Source organism: Mesitornis unicolor, unplaced genomic scaffold (genome assembly GCF_000695765.1).
Source record: "Mesitornis unicolor isolate BGI_N332 unplaced genomic scaffold, ASM69576v1 scaffold31183, whole genome shotgun sequence".
Classification (NCBI taxonomy): domain Eukaryota; kingdom Metazoa; phylum Chordata; class Aves; order Mesitornithiformes; family Mesitornithidae; genus Mesitornis; species Mesitornis unicolor.
In genome coordinates, this window is record NW_010175847.1 from 62,824 (window position 1) to 77,562 (window position 14,739).

The window sequence follows — 14,739 nt, forward strand, 5'->3', positions numbered from 1 at the left end:
TTCCTTCCTCTGTTTGTGTTTGTCATATGCTGTTCTTGATGAAACAGCATCAAACTCCAGTAACAGCAACTCTGTTCCTCTGTTCTCTTTTCCTCAGAAGGTGATGTTTTTACTGTCATCTAAAATCCAGACTGCCAAAATCCCTTATTTTCTTCACAAAAATACAGTACTCAATGAGGGTGAGAAAACATGAAATAACGTTGTAAGGAAACATGCCATATATTCTAGAAATTTTCATATTTAAAACCTAAGAAATTTTACAAAGGAACTGGTTGCTTTGCTCCCAGATAGGACCAAAACTTAACTCAGACCTTGTCCTGCAAATCAGTGTTACGTTTTTGCCTTTGCCTCAACTAGTCCATTTATGGTTTTTTTAACTTTAGTTTTCTATTATTACATTTAATTAGCATTAACTAACTAGCTGAAGCTTAGACTTTCACCTGCTCACTATACTAGTATGCCACAAGCACTGCTGCATGATCAGTTCTCCATTTTTCTTAGCTTTCCTTAAAATCATGTAACTGCATAATAGTTGACAACTAACAATTCAGAGCAATACATGCAAAAATAATACCTTGAGTAAGAGGTTCATCAATGCTCTGTACTGAACAGCACTGTTTCCCTCACTAGCTCCACTGACAAGTAGGTCAAATAGCCCCAAAAGGAGATGCAGGTAGTCTTGGCTATCTTGATTCAGAGATTCAGGATTCCACCAAGCTTCCTCTAAAAAATATAGGTTATAAATAAGACACAGTCAATGCATATGAACAATGTCAGAAACCAAGAGAAAACAGACATCTCTAGTTAAAAGAGGACAACACATTTGGCTGATTTCATGTTCACAAGTAATCTTTACAGATCTCAGTAACAACAAATGAAGAAGGCTTGCTTATTTCCAACAACTTCTGAAGACAAAAACAATTAACCTTCCTTCTTCACTTCATTAATATAAAAGACAGTCAAAACCTGAACACCTACCTTTTGAAAAAGACAGAGGAGGTTTTAGGCCATTAATGAAGTTTTTCAGTAATAACAGGAACATAGCTGACTCCTCTGCATGAGCAGTCTGATCACTATTGAGCTTTTCTATATATGCATTTAACAAGTCATTAGGCACCAACGTTTCTTCTGCTGTTTCAACAAACCAATTTAGGGGAGTTTCCTGTGAATGAAAAATCATTTTAATGTATACTGTCACAATTTAATCCACCAGAAGACAGAAATTCAGCACTAAAATTCAGCTCTTTTAGTTTAAAACCATTGGCCCTAGTCCTATCACTACAGGCCCTTGTGAAAAGTCTCTCTCCATCTTTCTTACATGCCCCCTGTAAGTACTGGAAGGTGCTATAAGGTCTCCTCAGAGCCTTCTCTTCTCCAGGCTGAACAACTCCATGTCAGCCTTTCTTCACAGGAGAGATGTTCCAGCCTTCTGACCATTTTCACAGCCCTCTTCTGGAACTGCTCTTAGTATAAGCTCTTCTTCATACTCAACTGCATTTCCTTCTTTCACCTATTGAACAAGCCAGCAAAACCTTTACTCAGTGACTAAAAACCCTAACATTCCTAAGTCAAACAATGACACATGATGCCATAGGGTAACCGGCAGAAACACCCCAAATTTTGTGCCAAGCCCACAGCACCAAAACATTAAATCATTCAGTGGAATCCTAGCCTAAAGCTCTGGAGTACTTAGTTTTTTAATATATACTCACTAGAATGGTAAAATGTAAAAGCAATTCTTAATGGCAGCTTCTAGTACTGCTGCCAAGTGCATGTTTTTGCTTTGATAAGAAATGAAGGCAAGATTATCAGTGTTTCTCAAGGTTTCTGAATTTCTTGCTCTCCAACAGAAAAAAAAAAGATTTCTCCAGTACAAAGAAAACACCATCTCTAAACTGTTTACATCTTACCTCTGCAGATTCACAAGCTCTGAGGTTTTTCATTTTTTTATCCAAGAAACGGAATATTCTGATAGCCACCGAAAAATAACTTTCCTTCACCTCTGTATTGCAGCAGCAATGAACAAGCACTGATCCAACTACGTGAGTAGTTACTTTCTGTCTCACACTGTCAGATTCCATTTCAGCAAGGAGTATCAGATCATCAACCTTACAAAAGCAAGTGGAGGAAAAACAACAACAAAAAGTCTGTAAGACAGTGGGACTTAACCATGATTGTACACCGTGTTTCATCTGCATGTCCAATTAAATCCTTGTTACCTTCTACCATCTTTAATAAATTACTGTCTGCTGTAATGGTACTTCAAAACCTAAAAATGCACAAACATATTTCTACCCACAGGCATACTTGTTTATTCTTCAGGAAACTGAAAATTCCTGGACTTTATTTACACTAATAATTTGTCCAAATAGGTAATAGCATTGCAGCTTCTTTGGCTTACGTTAAGGTAGAAATCTGTTTTATCTAGATTGTATTGGGGTTTGTTATTCAATATAAATGTATTTGCCTAGCAGCTTGATGATGACATACTAAGCACATACAAAGTTCTATATCACATTTTTCTACTACACTGACCACCCAGAAAGTAAAATCCCTTAAGGTAAGGGTAACATGGTACACACACCATTTGCAATAGTAAGGAAGGGTCCCCTGAAGTCATGTTTTCAGAAAACAGCAGAATCATTTTCTTGTTGGCCACTCCAATCAACTCTGCAGACTCGCTCGATTTAATCGCCTCTTCAAGAGCTATTCCAATGGGAAAATAAATCAATAAAATCAGAGAATCCAGGTATACAAATCATGTATAAAAACACCAGTGACTCAATAATATTTAGGAACAGTTAGAAACATACTAGACAATTTCTTCATTTTTTCAAAAAGCTCTTTAAAGAGCTCTGTTCACACTCGTAGCACAACAGCTTGGTAACGACAGCCAGTCTCCTTCAGTAAGTGTTTAGGTTCAAAAAGCATTACGGCGTAAATTGTCACAATTGGTATTTTACTTAATTAGTTACAATTAATGCTTTACCTTCTGGCCAACCTTTCAGTAAAGGATGTAAGGAGCAGAGGTTAGATTCTGACAGACAAACGGCCATTTTCCAGTCTGAAGATTTTGAATTTGCATTAGTGATTACCATAAAAGGTAACAACTGCATTACTGCTTTATCTAGTACTTCTTTTTTCTCTTTCAATATCTCCTCTTTGACTAAAATTATTATTGCTCGCTCCAGAACCCTGTACCTAAAAGAGAACAAGTGATGTTGAAAACACTGCTCAATCATACCAGCAACATTTCTTTGATTTGTTCTCCATTTTTCCATGGTGATTTTCTGAATCCAAATAGCAGTTGAGAACAGATAAGGGACTCATGGGAAATTGTATGCAAATAATTGAGTTACTTCTTTTGTAACACAGCATAGATATAGCATAACAAAAGTACGTGAAGTGGGAAAGCAGGTTTTAAAGTATTCTTTGAAGTTACATTTTTAAAATTTAACTTTTACAGAAAGAATGTAGACTGAAAAATGTCACAAATGTACCACTTTCCATCCTTTGAAAGATCAGCTTTCTGGAAGATGTTCAAAAGACTCGATACTACTACTTCTGGATTGACTTGTTTCCTGAAAATCTGAAAAGTGATCAAGAAAAATAAATAAAAGTATAATAAAATACAAAATAATTTACCACATCACAATGGAAAATGCATCTGCCATAACAAGTGGAAACACAGATCAAACATCACTAATTGCATTTCTATAGATGAACATGCAATAAAAATATTATCAGAGTAAACAGAAGATACAAGGTTGCCCAGTATGCTCTCCTGATATGCTAAAATATAGACCATTTATCCAATGCATACATGTTTTGGTAAAATTGATAAACAATAAGCAAAACACTTCATAATTAAATAAGAATTGCTTTTACTTTACATAGCACCTTTATGATAAAAATGTAAGGCACATTAACAAAAGATACTAAAGTTTAAAGAAGCACTCACATGCTTCTATTCCTATTTCTCAGCGATTGAGAATGAGTGAACACACAAGGCCAATTATACAACTGCTAATAATATTCTCCACTACTACTAGCAGAAGCAATATATATATACTGTTACTCTAGCTGGAAACAATCAGCACAATACATACCAGAGTCTCAGCCAGTAAACCTGAGCTGGAGTTTAGTACTTTGCCACTGTCAACTGACCAAGTGACTATCACATGGAAAAACTCAACTGAGCATTTCTCACCAGCATAATGGCTTGTCATCGCACCATTTTCCATCCAAAAGGCAGACGACAAGGCTCGCATTTTTATAGAAAAGTGTACAGGATAAGCAGGAAGCACAATTCAAATCATAGTAAGTTTAAAATATGTTTTAGTAGCTACATAAAAAAACCACCAATAAATTCAGGTTAACTGCAAACACTTCAGGAAAGATCAGAAAGCAGAGATTTTGGGGAGAATAGTGAGCAGATAAACAACGTAAGTCTCCTAAATTTGTGCTGCTTTGTCCTGTTAACGGACAAAAGCTGTACACTGAGGACATGAGTAGAAGAAGGACAATTACAAAGAGTACATTTCAGACACACATATTCAAGTTGAGCTAAAATCTCACCTGACCTATCAAAAGATACCCACTTACCTCCAAAGAACTGAGAGCAGACAATACAACATCTCTGTTGTCATCCTTGAGCCGACTAAAAATTGCTTCTTCTATGAAAGACTGATCAAAGCCTTCCTGAAAAAATAAAGAGGGGGGGGGGAAGAGAGAGAGTGTCAAATGAAAAAAAAACAACACTTGTGTTAGCACAATTTACAGGCTTTTAACGAAATATCTTAATCCTAGTACTCGAAAAGTGGTAATATCATCTACACTAAACCTCAAATAATAGGCAGATTAACTTTCAACAACAAAGAGAAAATGAGAAGAATCCATTAACTTAAGATTTTATCTTACACTACAAGTAGCTTAATAAACAAGAACTACATCCAGACTCCAGAATATGGGAAAATGGTGACAGAAGCCTACTGAAAACACTATGAAAAACAGTGAGGATGACATATGAATAGTGTACCATTCATCTTCAACTGATACAGCTGGCAGCCAGCTTTTTGAAGACACTGTATGTTAAGTCAGTTCTGTAAGCGAGAGATTCAGGACACAAACCTTTGATGTTTCAATAACATCTTTCAAATGCTGAAGAGCCAGGACCCGCACAGCTGGCTGAGGATGATTCAAACTAAGCAGAAGGGAGGTATCAGAGTCTTCCAGAAACTGAAATACAGATTTCAGAGTGACTCACTACATGTTAAAAATACTTTAAGTATATATAAGGATAAAGGGAGAAATTCTCTCTCTGGTAACAGAAGAAAACCTATATAATTCAGACTCCAAGAGCATAAATTACAGAACAATGATGTTGTGTAATTGATTCAAATTTGTTCTTCTTCACTTCGACAGAGAGTTTCTGGAATATAGTTTGAAAAGCACAGTAAGCCACAGACACCTTTTTGTCCTAGAAAAGCACTACACTTATCTAAGTATTCTGAGAAAGCTCTAGTGACAACATCAGTGTGACAGAACACAGATAAAAACTCTTAAAGAGGCATCCCTGCTAGTCCAATTGTGTGCACTTATCTTGGGAACCCTAAAGGCTAGAGTCATATGCCTTTATTCTGCATGCCTTGTTTTTCTTCTAATCCACTTGTTATTCATTCACAGAATCTGTGGCTTTGTTAAACCAGTACAAATATACACAAAGCACTTCTTCCTGTAGTTAACCATCTTTTTCTAAGTGCTTTCAGTCTTTCAGTCCTTGCAAACAGTCGTAACACTGTGTCTTAATTATAAATTCCTTGGACAGATCTGTTGCACTCATGGTTATTCTGTGTTAGATTGAGTTTCAATTGCTTTTCAGAAATGGAACAGGATGAACTCTGTAATCACTCTATTCTTCCATGTTACTGACTATAAACACTCATAAAATCAATACAACAAAAATGACTGAGTCTCTCAATAATAAAGTTGCTTGTCAACTGTCCTGAAACAGACACCTCTAGCACTGACGAAAGCTTTAAGTAAGACGAAGCCTTGCTGGGCATCACCATGTCGTCATTATTGATCGCTACAGTGTATGTAGTGGCCACGCTCCTAAGGAAAAGTATTATTGATAGCAATCAGGGCAGGTGGAAATGTATAAATTTTAACCATGAAAAAAATCTCACATTCATGATTGTTCATAATTAACACAAACTTAAAAGATCTGATAGGTTTTGATTTTACCACAGTTCTGGTCAAGCCCCCTCAGAAAAATACATTTAAGTTGGGTTTGGGCTTTTTGGGGTGGGAATGGTAGAGATTTTGTTTAGAAAGGAAAAAGGAGAACTTTGCCAAAATATCAGCCTTCTGACAGTATAACCGGGTAAAAGCTAGGATCATAAACTGAGCTTCTACCTACCTTGTATTTGCCACAGCTTAATGAAAGAGAAATAAATTGGTGAAAAAGATTTTGGTCAGTCTCATCTGTGCAATCTTCCAAATGTTTCTCCAACACGGAGTCTAATGCTTTAGGATACCTGCCAACAGACAAAACCCCCAGCATTTTCCACAGATCATTACAGAAGAACATGTACTTACTAGAGAAATACAAGGAAATACAAGGAAGCTGAATGCACACACACTCATCTGAACCAGCTGTTTTAAGTAGCTTTGCAAAAGCAATCAGCCTTTATGTCTTAACATAGATGAACAATATGCAGAACATAGGATAAATAATGAGCAGAAAAGGTCATGCTACACAGCAAACAGCTGTACAAAGCCAGTAGGTTTGTGCCCTACTATCATGTATTACAATGATAACAAAATATATAAGGACAGATCAGTAAAACAAAATTTGGACAAAGATTAGGAGTCAATTATTTTTACTGTATTTATTTGGGCCAGAATATTGGGCTTACTACATCCGATAAGCCAAGATCATAGCTGACATCAACACTCTACAGACTGTGGGTCTGTCATAGAAAAGCAGAACTTACTTTCTCTCAAGAAGTCTGATAAGAGGAAGTATCCTTTGATTGACAGCACCCATTTTGGTGGGATTAGATTCAACCTCTGTACCACAGGAGATAAACTCTTCAAGAAACTTGCTAAAATTATAAACAAAAGAAAAAGCCACCATTTTTTGGACAGTACAATTTTCATAAATGTTATAAAGCACACAGCTAAACAGGTGAGGATTAATATGCATTACTTATTGCAAGCACAGATTTGCTCCTGGCCTTAAGTTTCATTATGTCCCCCAAGTACTCAAAGCATGGCTCTTCTGGATTACTGAATGCTTCAGTTTCAAAATACAGGTTTGGAGTTAACTTACGAACTCAGAAAAACATACTCATATAATGCTAATGCCTTTGTCAGGAATTAGTTGTTATTAAATCAGAAATAACTGTAGTAATGCAAAAGAAAAATAATGAAAGTTAACTCACAAAGCCAATAGGTGATCTAGATTATTTTCGAGAGGTATACTCTGAAGAATAGCTTCAAGATGTCTGACGTAAATCTGATTTTCTGTCTCTTCAGATTCTTCTTGTGCCTCTATGGACAACGTGTAATCATAAAAGATGAACAATAGTTTGAGAATAACCCTCTCATACTGATTAAAGTTAACAGCTTGTATATGCATCATCATCTGGTGAACCAAGCACACAACTTGAAGACCACAACGTTCATTGATTACTAGCATTGATTACTAACTCTCCATGTGCTGCTAGTAACACTTTATATACCAATGTCACTAAAATGCCAAAGGCTGTATTGCTACCAATAAATTCAAGTATGCTTTGAAACTTTCCAGACCTGCTACCACAACCTGTGCCAGCAACTCCCTATAGCATTCCCTGGCATGAATCTGGCCCTTTTCAACAGAAGAGCTTTCCCAACTGTGATTTGGCAGTCACAAGACCACAGTGCAAACAGACTTACTAGTGCAGACACAGGTTCCTACTGTGTGCCAGTCAGCTTCGCTGTCCTGGAGCCATTTAATTCACCAGGTATACACCAAACCTCATATAGACTACATGTAATCTGCCTAAAAATTATATTGCAGTACTGCAACATGTCTTCAAGAGTCTGAAATTTCATACATAAAAATTAAGTTACTGCTGAAATACTGCAAATCAACATCTAAGTCAAAGTGATATAGATATAACAACGCCTACAATAGCCTCCTCTACAGGACCTGGAAAAACAAAAACCAATACACATATAAAAGCTCAATCAGGTCTTCACATGTATTGGTGTAGTTTTAATAGCAGAAGCAATTAAAATTATGCAGTTATGACATCTGTCCATGAGACTCAACAAAATTGTAAAAATGTATGCTAACTTACCCGTATCACCTTTCATGACAGTACAAACAAGGTGAGGCAACAAGTAACGCAGAAGAGGAGAGATATCATAGTCTGCTGAAAGACTCTGCAAAAGTGTTGCCAGCTCTGGGGTTTTGCACAGATAATTAAATGGCCTGCATAACAGAACAGGAAAATAAATTTAAAAAATACAGAGCTCGTGTGGGCTACCAACACGTTGAAACCATGCAGACTTCCTACAGATTCAATTTTCAGCATCGAGTAACAACCTCATTGTAAACAAATGCTGAAAAGATTCAAAAGGTTCTGCTTCCTTATTGCCAGAGGTTTACTGATGCATTTAAGATCTGAGAAGAAAACAGGGTACTGCCAGGCACATTGAGCACACCTGCTGGAATGGCACAGTTAACAAATCTATGTTTTTATGAAGTTGGTAGTACAAGAAAAAATATTTGTACGGATTGCATGAAGATATCCTCACACTGCAAGGACCATCACCGAGTGGTAGCAAAAGGAAGGGAGGTGAAATACTAGCTCAATGACAGGAGATCCTTGAAGAGAGTAGAAGCAATTTCCCTACCTGCTAATAAAATTTCTCTCATGTCCTTTTATACCCACCTAGCTGGATGCTGGAAAATGCATCATGCACGACTCTCCTCAGTTCCCCGCACCTTTGCTTTTAACCCATTTTCCTCTTCTATGAATATAGATTCAAGTGCCTGGAAGGTAATCACTGTACTTATCCCAGAAAATATTTATTCTACTGGGATACACACGCTAACCTCTCTGCCAGCAAGCAAACTCCCTGCAGCACATGGGACTTCTATCACTTGTGTTCAACTGCATGGTAACAGCACCAGCTAACCCTATCAGGGCAGGGCACGGCAGACAGACTGATGGGAATGAAATACTACATGTACTTCCAGAAGAACACCTGACTTGTGGGACCAAAGAGGTGGTGGTATGGAAGCACTTGCACTTCAGGTGCATTCAAAGCCCTTCCATTGAAGGGACAGAACTTCCTTTACCCAAGCTCAAATAACCTCAAATTTGCACTACCATTACTATCCTGGCTTCTCTTCCAGAATTCCCAGACCTATGAAAACCTCTTACTGGCAGGGTTCAGTTTTGCACACTGACAGTAAACCTTTACTGAGGGAATTGGCAGGATGGGAACCAAAAGATGACCAACTCACACCACTGAGATTCCTTAGCTGTAGCAAGCATATAAATTTTCAAAGTAAGCCAAAGAAATTTCAAAAATTTCTGACAGGAAAGTATCCCTTTAATGAGGAGGATAAAAACATCCAAATTATCAAAGTGCAGTCTGAGCTTTTAAGAAGTGGGAAAACTCAACTCATATCAACTTACTTTTTCCCAAGTGTGTCTCCTTTCTGAGTTTGTAGAAGTAGGTTCAAGCACGCCACCCCATCCCTGACTAATGAGGGCACTTTAGATAATGTCTTGCTTATCTGTAACATCAAGGAATGTACCAAGGAAGTCTCCACTGTCACTTTTACTGTCATCTGGCAGATTATCATATATGTCGCAGCTCTATAATCCTGTATAGAGGACTTTAAGCCCTAGTAAAAGAGATAAAAGTGGATTTTTAACACACAATTTTTAAAAAGTATATTACCATAAAAATTATTTTAATTCTGATATCCATGGAATCATACTACCTAATTCTCTATATCTTAACTTTTGAGGGAGCTATAAACTCAACTTTCAAGAGGAAAAAGCTGTCATGCAAGGTGCACACATTCAGAAGACACATTCATTAACTGCTGCTCTGTTTGTTAACAGAGCAACAATCCTGAAGGAAAGAGGATATTAATGCAGGCTGTCCACCCTGACTTAATTTCCTCATTCTTTAGCATGGTAAGTCTCTAAGGAAAAGAGGTTCATACAAACTGTGTATCCATTTCTCACAGCTCCATTCCTTACGCAGAGTAGGAAACAGAGTTCTTAAACTGCTCATTTGCAGTGTGAAAAAATATAATTATTCATGGACCTTCACCTGCCTGATGTTTTAAAGCAGGTAAGAGCGGTATGATACATTTCACACAGAATGTCTCTGTTAAAACTTATTTGCAGAAAGCATGTCAGCACAACACAGTACACTTCATCACACAGGAAAGAAAACAGAGCTTCATGTACCTTTTGGATGTAAGGGAGCAGCACAGAGACTATAGCATCTGTTATCTTCTCTGCGGCTCCAAGAGCTGATACAATGGTGGAAGCATAAAACACAAGAAGAACTCTCAATTGAGCAGAGTTGCCAGGACACTCTGAAAACACCTGGACAACAGAAAAAATCAGTTGTTCAGACATCATGAAAAGTGGAAACATACATACTGCTTCTTCCAAAAAGAGCAAAATCTCAGAACTCCAGCACTTAAGCTCTACCAGCTCTTGCTCGCACAACTGAAGTCATCACCTCCCAGCAGCAGCCCTCCCCAGAGGTTACTGCTTCCCCTTGCAGACAAGGTAGAAGGAAAAGGGTGCTACTTCTCAGCTACTGTAGTTTAATCATAATAAAGTAACATAAATCGCTTGCAATTCTGGTGTAACGCTCAAGACTGAGAACTGGACAGCCAAGAAGCTGACTGGTATACATTTAACACCCCCTACTACATCTGTGAACAAATCCTGTTATTGTGTGTGCTTTGCTTAGTTTGAGAGTACATGCATTCTTGCTCTCTAAATAATGGGAGCTTTAATAAATCTTATCCTTCTGGGACCATAAAACTAGTTCTCTATTTGACATTAAATGAAAAAACCAAATCTGTTCATCTTCTAACATTCTCAATGTTAAGTTTTCATTCATATTTGAAGACGTACATTTAAAACACCCATTACAACTCCCCAACGAAATACCCAAGTTTAAAGCACAGTTACAAATGGATAGCGGGAATGAGTTCATAAAAGAAACCAAGACAATGAAATACTTTTACTTAATACATTACTGCCAAATTGTTTTGTCATGGCTTCTTGGTTCTCAGCCACTTCCTTACAAGAACTTCTGACAGACTGTCATCTATACAAATAATAAGAAATTCTCACATTGTTTACTAATAAATTACTCCTTTTACTATTTGATATGCAATTCAAAATATCAGTAAATAGCATAATACTATACAAACACAAAGATGGGGAAAACCAAGTGACAACAAACAAATAATGTTACAAAATAAATGAACAACCTTCACAGATCTTGTCACCAGCCTGCAGATAAAATCCATGAAATTCAGGTCTTTGTAGCAGTGTGTAATGACAGTACCCCTCGCTAGTGGGACTCCAGGTTTCTTTAGATGGTGAAAAAAGTAAAATTAGAACACTCCAAAATAAAGTGAAGCACCCAATGTAAAAATTAATATAATCTCTAAATTAATCCTACAATCAGTTAATACCATTTAAATTGAAATGAGTAATGGAAACATGCACATCTCCCTGGATTTTTTTATATCCATATTAAGACAGATGATAAATAGCATTACATATAATCTATATTCAAATAAATAGATATTTTAGTAATCGACATATCTACCTAGCAGTAGCAAATATTTGTACCTTAAAAGCATACTCTAACTTTGCCAAAACAAAGACTGATTACAATCAAAGCTTTTTATAATTAGCTTTGTTTAGAGAAAGATAGCAGAAACAGGTGGGCATCCAGGCTCCATTCCTGGACTTAAATCTTTCAGTACAGGCCTACAACTAACCACATGAACAGGTGGACCATATTCATAAACCTAGCAAGAGAGTCAGCATAGTATTAATAAAGTCCCCCGTGTTTCTCCCAACTTGCATCTGTCAAGTACTTTACCCTTATTGGGTCCATCCAATGCCATTTATGAGTCGGGCTTTTTATATCTAGAAGTTGAATAACTCTCACAAATAGTTTAGTCTCGTGATATGGCAGAACGCAGCCAATCAAACTATCTTGATTATAGAGATGGATGTGAAACCTAAGGAAAAAACATACATAGAGTTAAAAATTATTGTGAAGTTCAAAATTAAGACCCAGCCATATTCTTCTCTGAACACCTGGCTTGCTTGCTTTTTAAGCAAGACAAGATGACTGTCAGAATGACTCAGACATAGAGTCCATCTACAGTCCAGAATCCCAAGGTGGCCACTAGCTTGCATGTGCTAGAGGAAATAAACAGTGATAGCCATTTTTAAACTCACTCACAATAATTTTATGTCCTTAGAGGACTTAAGTTTACCTTAGTTTCTTCAGCAGCTTTCAATATTAAACCAGACATTAAAATAATCTAGTATGAATTTCAGCATAATACATATTTTTAAAAAAATTGTGATTCAAAGGTTAGAACAACAATCACCCACTCTTTCACAATATGAAATATTACACTTTCTGTATCAGGATAGGCTAATTTATATAAACAAAGACAACATCACTTCACAGAATACTAGTTTTTTTTCACACCTTATCTGTCCTTGAAATAAGTATATTTAGCTCTTGTTATGTTTTAATGAGGGTGTGTCATTCACAGTTGTCAGTTAATACTGAAATCAGCTATTTTACACAGCCCATTTCCCAAAGCACATTGCTTAAATGCCTTTCTAGGTTCTCTGCAAGATGGCTAAAGCTGGGCAAACATGGTGAAAGCCAAGTAAGGAAATAATTGCTTTTATATAGTTTATCATGGTAGACCAAAATTGTCACAGAAATTTATCAGAAGACAAAAATCTAATTAGCAAGCAATAACATCTAGCCCCAGAAAACTAAGCCAAAATTGATATTTTTAACATTTTAACCTGTATTTCCAGAAAACTAAGGTAAAGGTATTCAAAACTATTCTCATCAAGGAAAAAAAAATCTGGCACTTCAAGTAGCCTTATCAATCGACAGGCAGGTATTCAGTGGATTACCTGTGAATCAGCCACTCAAGGCACTTCTGGGCTGGCTTAAGCATAAAGTAAGGGGAGAGGTGAATCAGAAACAATGAAATATTCTTATTCAGCTGCTGATTTACTGCTTTAGACTGAACACTGCGTTCCAGGCCTTTGGACGCAGAACTGAATAAACTGGACTGGAACACTTCAAAGGAAGGATCGATCGCCATCAGCTCTTCTAAACCAGTGCATCCTGTGGGAAAAAATACAAGAATGCTTTAATGAGTCTAAGACTAAAACTTTTGCTACACTTAAAGTACTTCTTAACTGATGCAGAAAAACCTTAAGAAGTATTAGCAGTGTGCTCCTGCAGCAATGAAGGTGAACTGCCCCCTCCGTGTGTGAGATGGCATCTGGAGGACTGTACAATTCGGAGCTCAGCAGTAAAAGAAATGGACTGACATATGGGTGCGAGTCGAGCAGAGGACTACCGAGACAGTCAGGGGACTGGAAAATGACATATAAGGAAAAGGAGGAACAGGGCTGGTTCAGCCTGGAGAAGAGAGAGTCCAAGTGAAATCTTCCTGCTGTCTGCAATGACTTAATGGGATATAGTGTAGGTTATCAAGAAGATGGAGCCAGGCTCTTCTCAGAGGTGTACAATGGAACATAGGAAATTCCAGTTCAATGTATGGATTGTTTTATATATTTTTTTAAACACTAGGGTGGTCAAACACAGGATCAGAGATCATGGAACCTCCATCCTCAAACTCAGCCAAACACAGGCCTGAGCAACCTGAGTTAACTGGCTCTGTCCTCAGTCAGCCTAGTACCAAATGACCTCCAGAGGTCCCTTCCTGCAAAAATTATTCCATGATTTTATACAGTAAAAAAGCAAGTGCAGGTAAGTCTCTGCATAAATTAAATACAACATTTCATGTACACCACTGGAGAACCACTGGTATTATTTCTTTATTTTACACAAGCTTGTAAATATTAATGGCTATTATTAATATTACTATTAATATAATGGCTATTATTAATATTAATCAAAAATACTCTGTGTTGCATCAAGGATGTATATATCTACAAACTTGTTACTCAAAATTGATATACGCTATCAATATTTGTGGATTTAGAAAACAGCTTTCTCACCCAAGAAGAATCACATACCTGGGTACAAAAAAGTACAAAGATAAGATAAGAAAAAAGGATTTGAAGTGCGCAAACACAGCAATGGCTGTTGCCACATTATATTATTTGTGGCCACAATGTTACCAAAGAGCAGGGTGTCAGCATGTTTTAATGAAATCACAGAATCCAGGTTGGAAGGGACCTTTAAAGATCATCTAGTCCACCCTCCCTGCAGTAAGCAAGGACAATGTTACTAGATCAGGTTGCTCAGAGCCCCATCAAGCCCAACCTTGAATATCTCCAGGGATGGGGCCTCCATCACTGCTCTGGGCAACCTGTTCCAGTGATCTGTCATCTTCATACTGTAGAACTTTTTCCTACTATCCAGCCTAAATCTACCCTTTTCTAGTTT

General features: G+C 37.2%; 1 protein-coding gene across 1 annotated transcript in view; it reads right to left on the reverse strand.

The window, feature by feature from the left end:
• Positions 1-13,441, reverse strand: part of HEATR1 (HEAT repeat containing 1) — a 33,551-nt gene extending 20,110 nt beyond the window's left edge. The window contains 17 exon segments of the mRNA XM_010181556.1: positions 575-723; positions 979-1,162; positions 1,911-2,108; positions 2,585-2,706; positions 2,990-3,201; positions 3,501-3,589; positions 4,606-4,701; positions 5,131-5,238; positions 6,422-6,539; positions 6,999-7,109; positions 7,449-7,557; positions 8,352-8,485; positions 9,702-9,913; positions 10,491-10,631; positions 11,537-11,638; positions 12,160-12,301; positions 13,230-13,441. Of these exon segments, the coding sequence (XP_010179858.1) occupies positions 575-723; positions 979-1,162; positions 1,911-2,108; positions 2,585-2,706; positions 2,990-3,201; positions 3,501-3,589; positions 4,606-4,701; positions 5,131-5,238; positions 6,422-6,539; positions 6,999-7,109; positions 7,449-7,557; positions 8,352-8,485; positions 9,702-9,913; positions 10,491-10,631; positions 11,537-11,638; positions 12,160-12,301; positions 13,230-13,423 (2,421 nt within the window). The 5' untranslated portion in view covers positions 13,424-13,441.
• Positions 13,442-14,739: the final 1,298 nt, after the last annotated feature.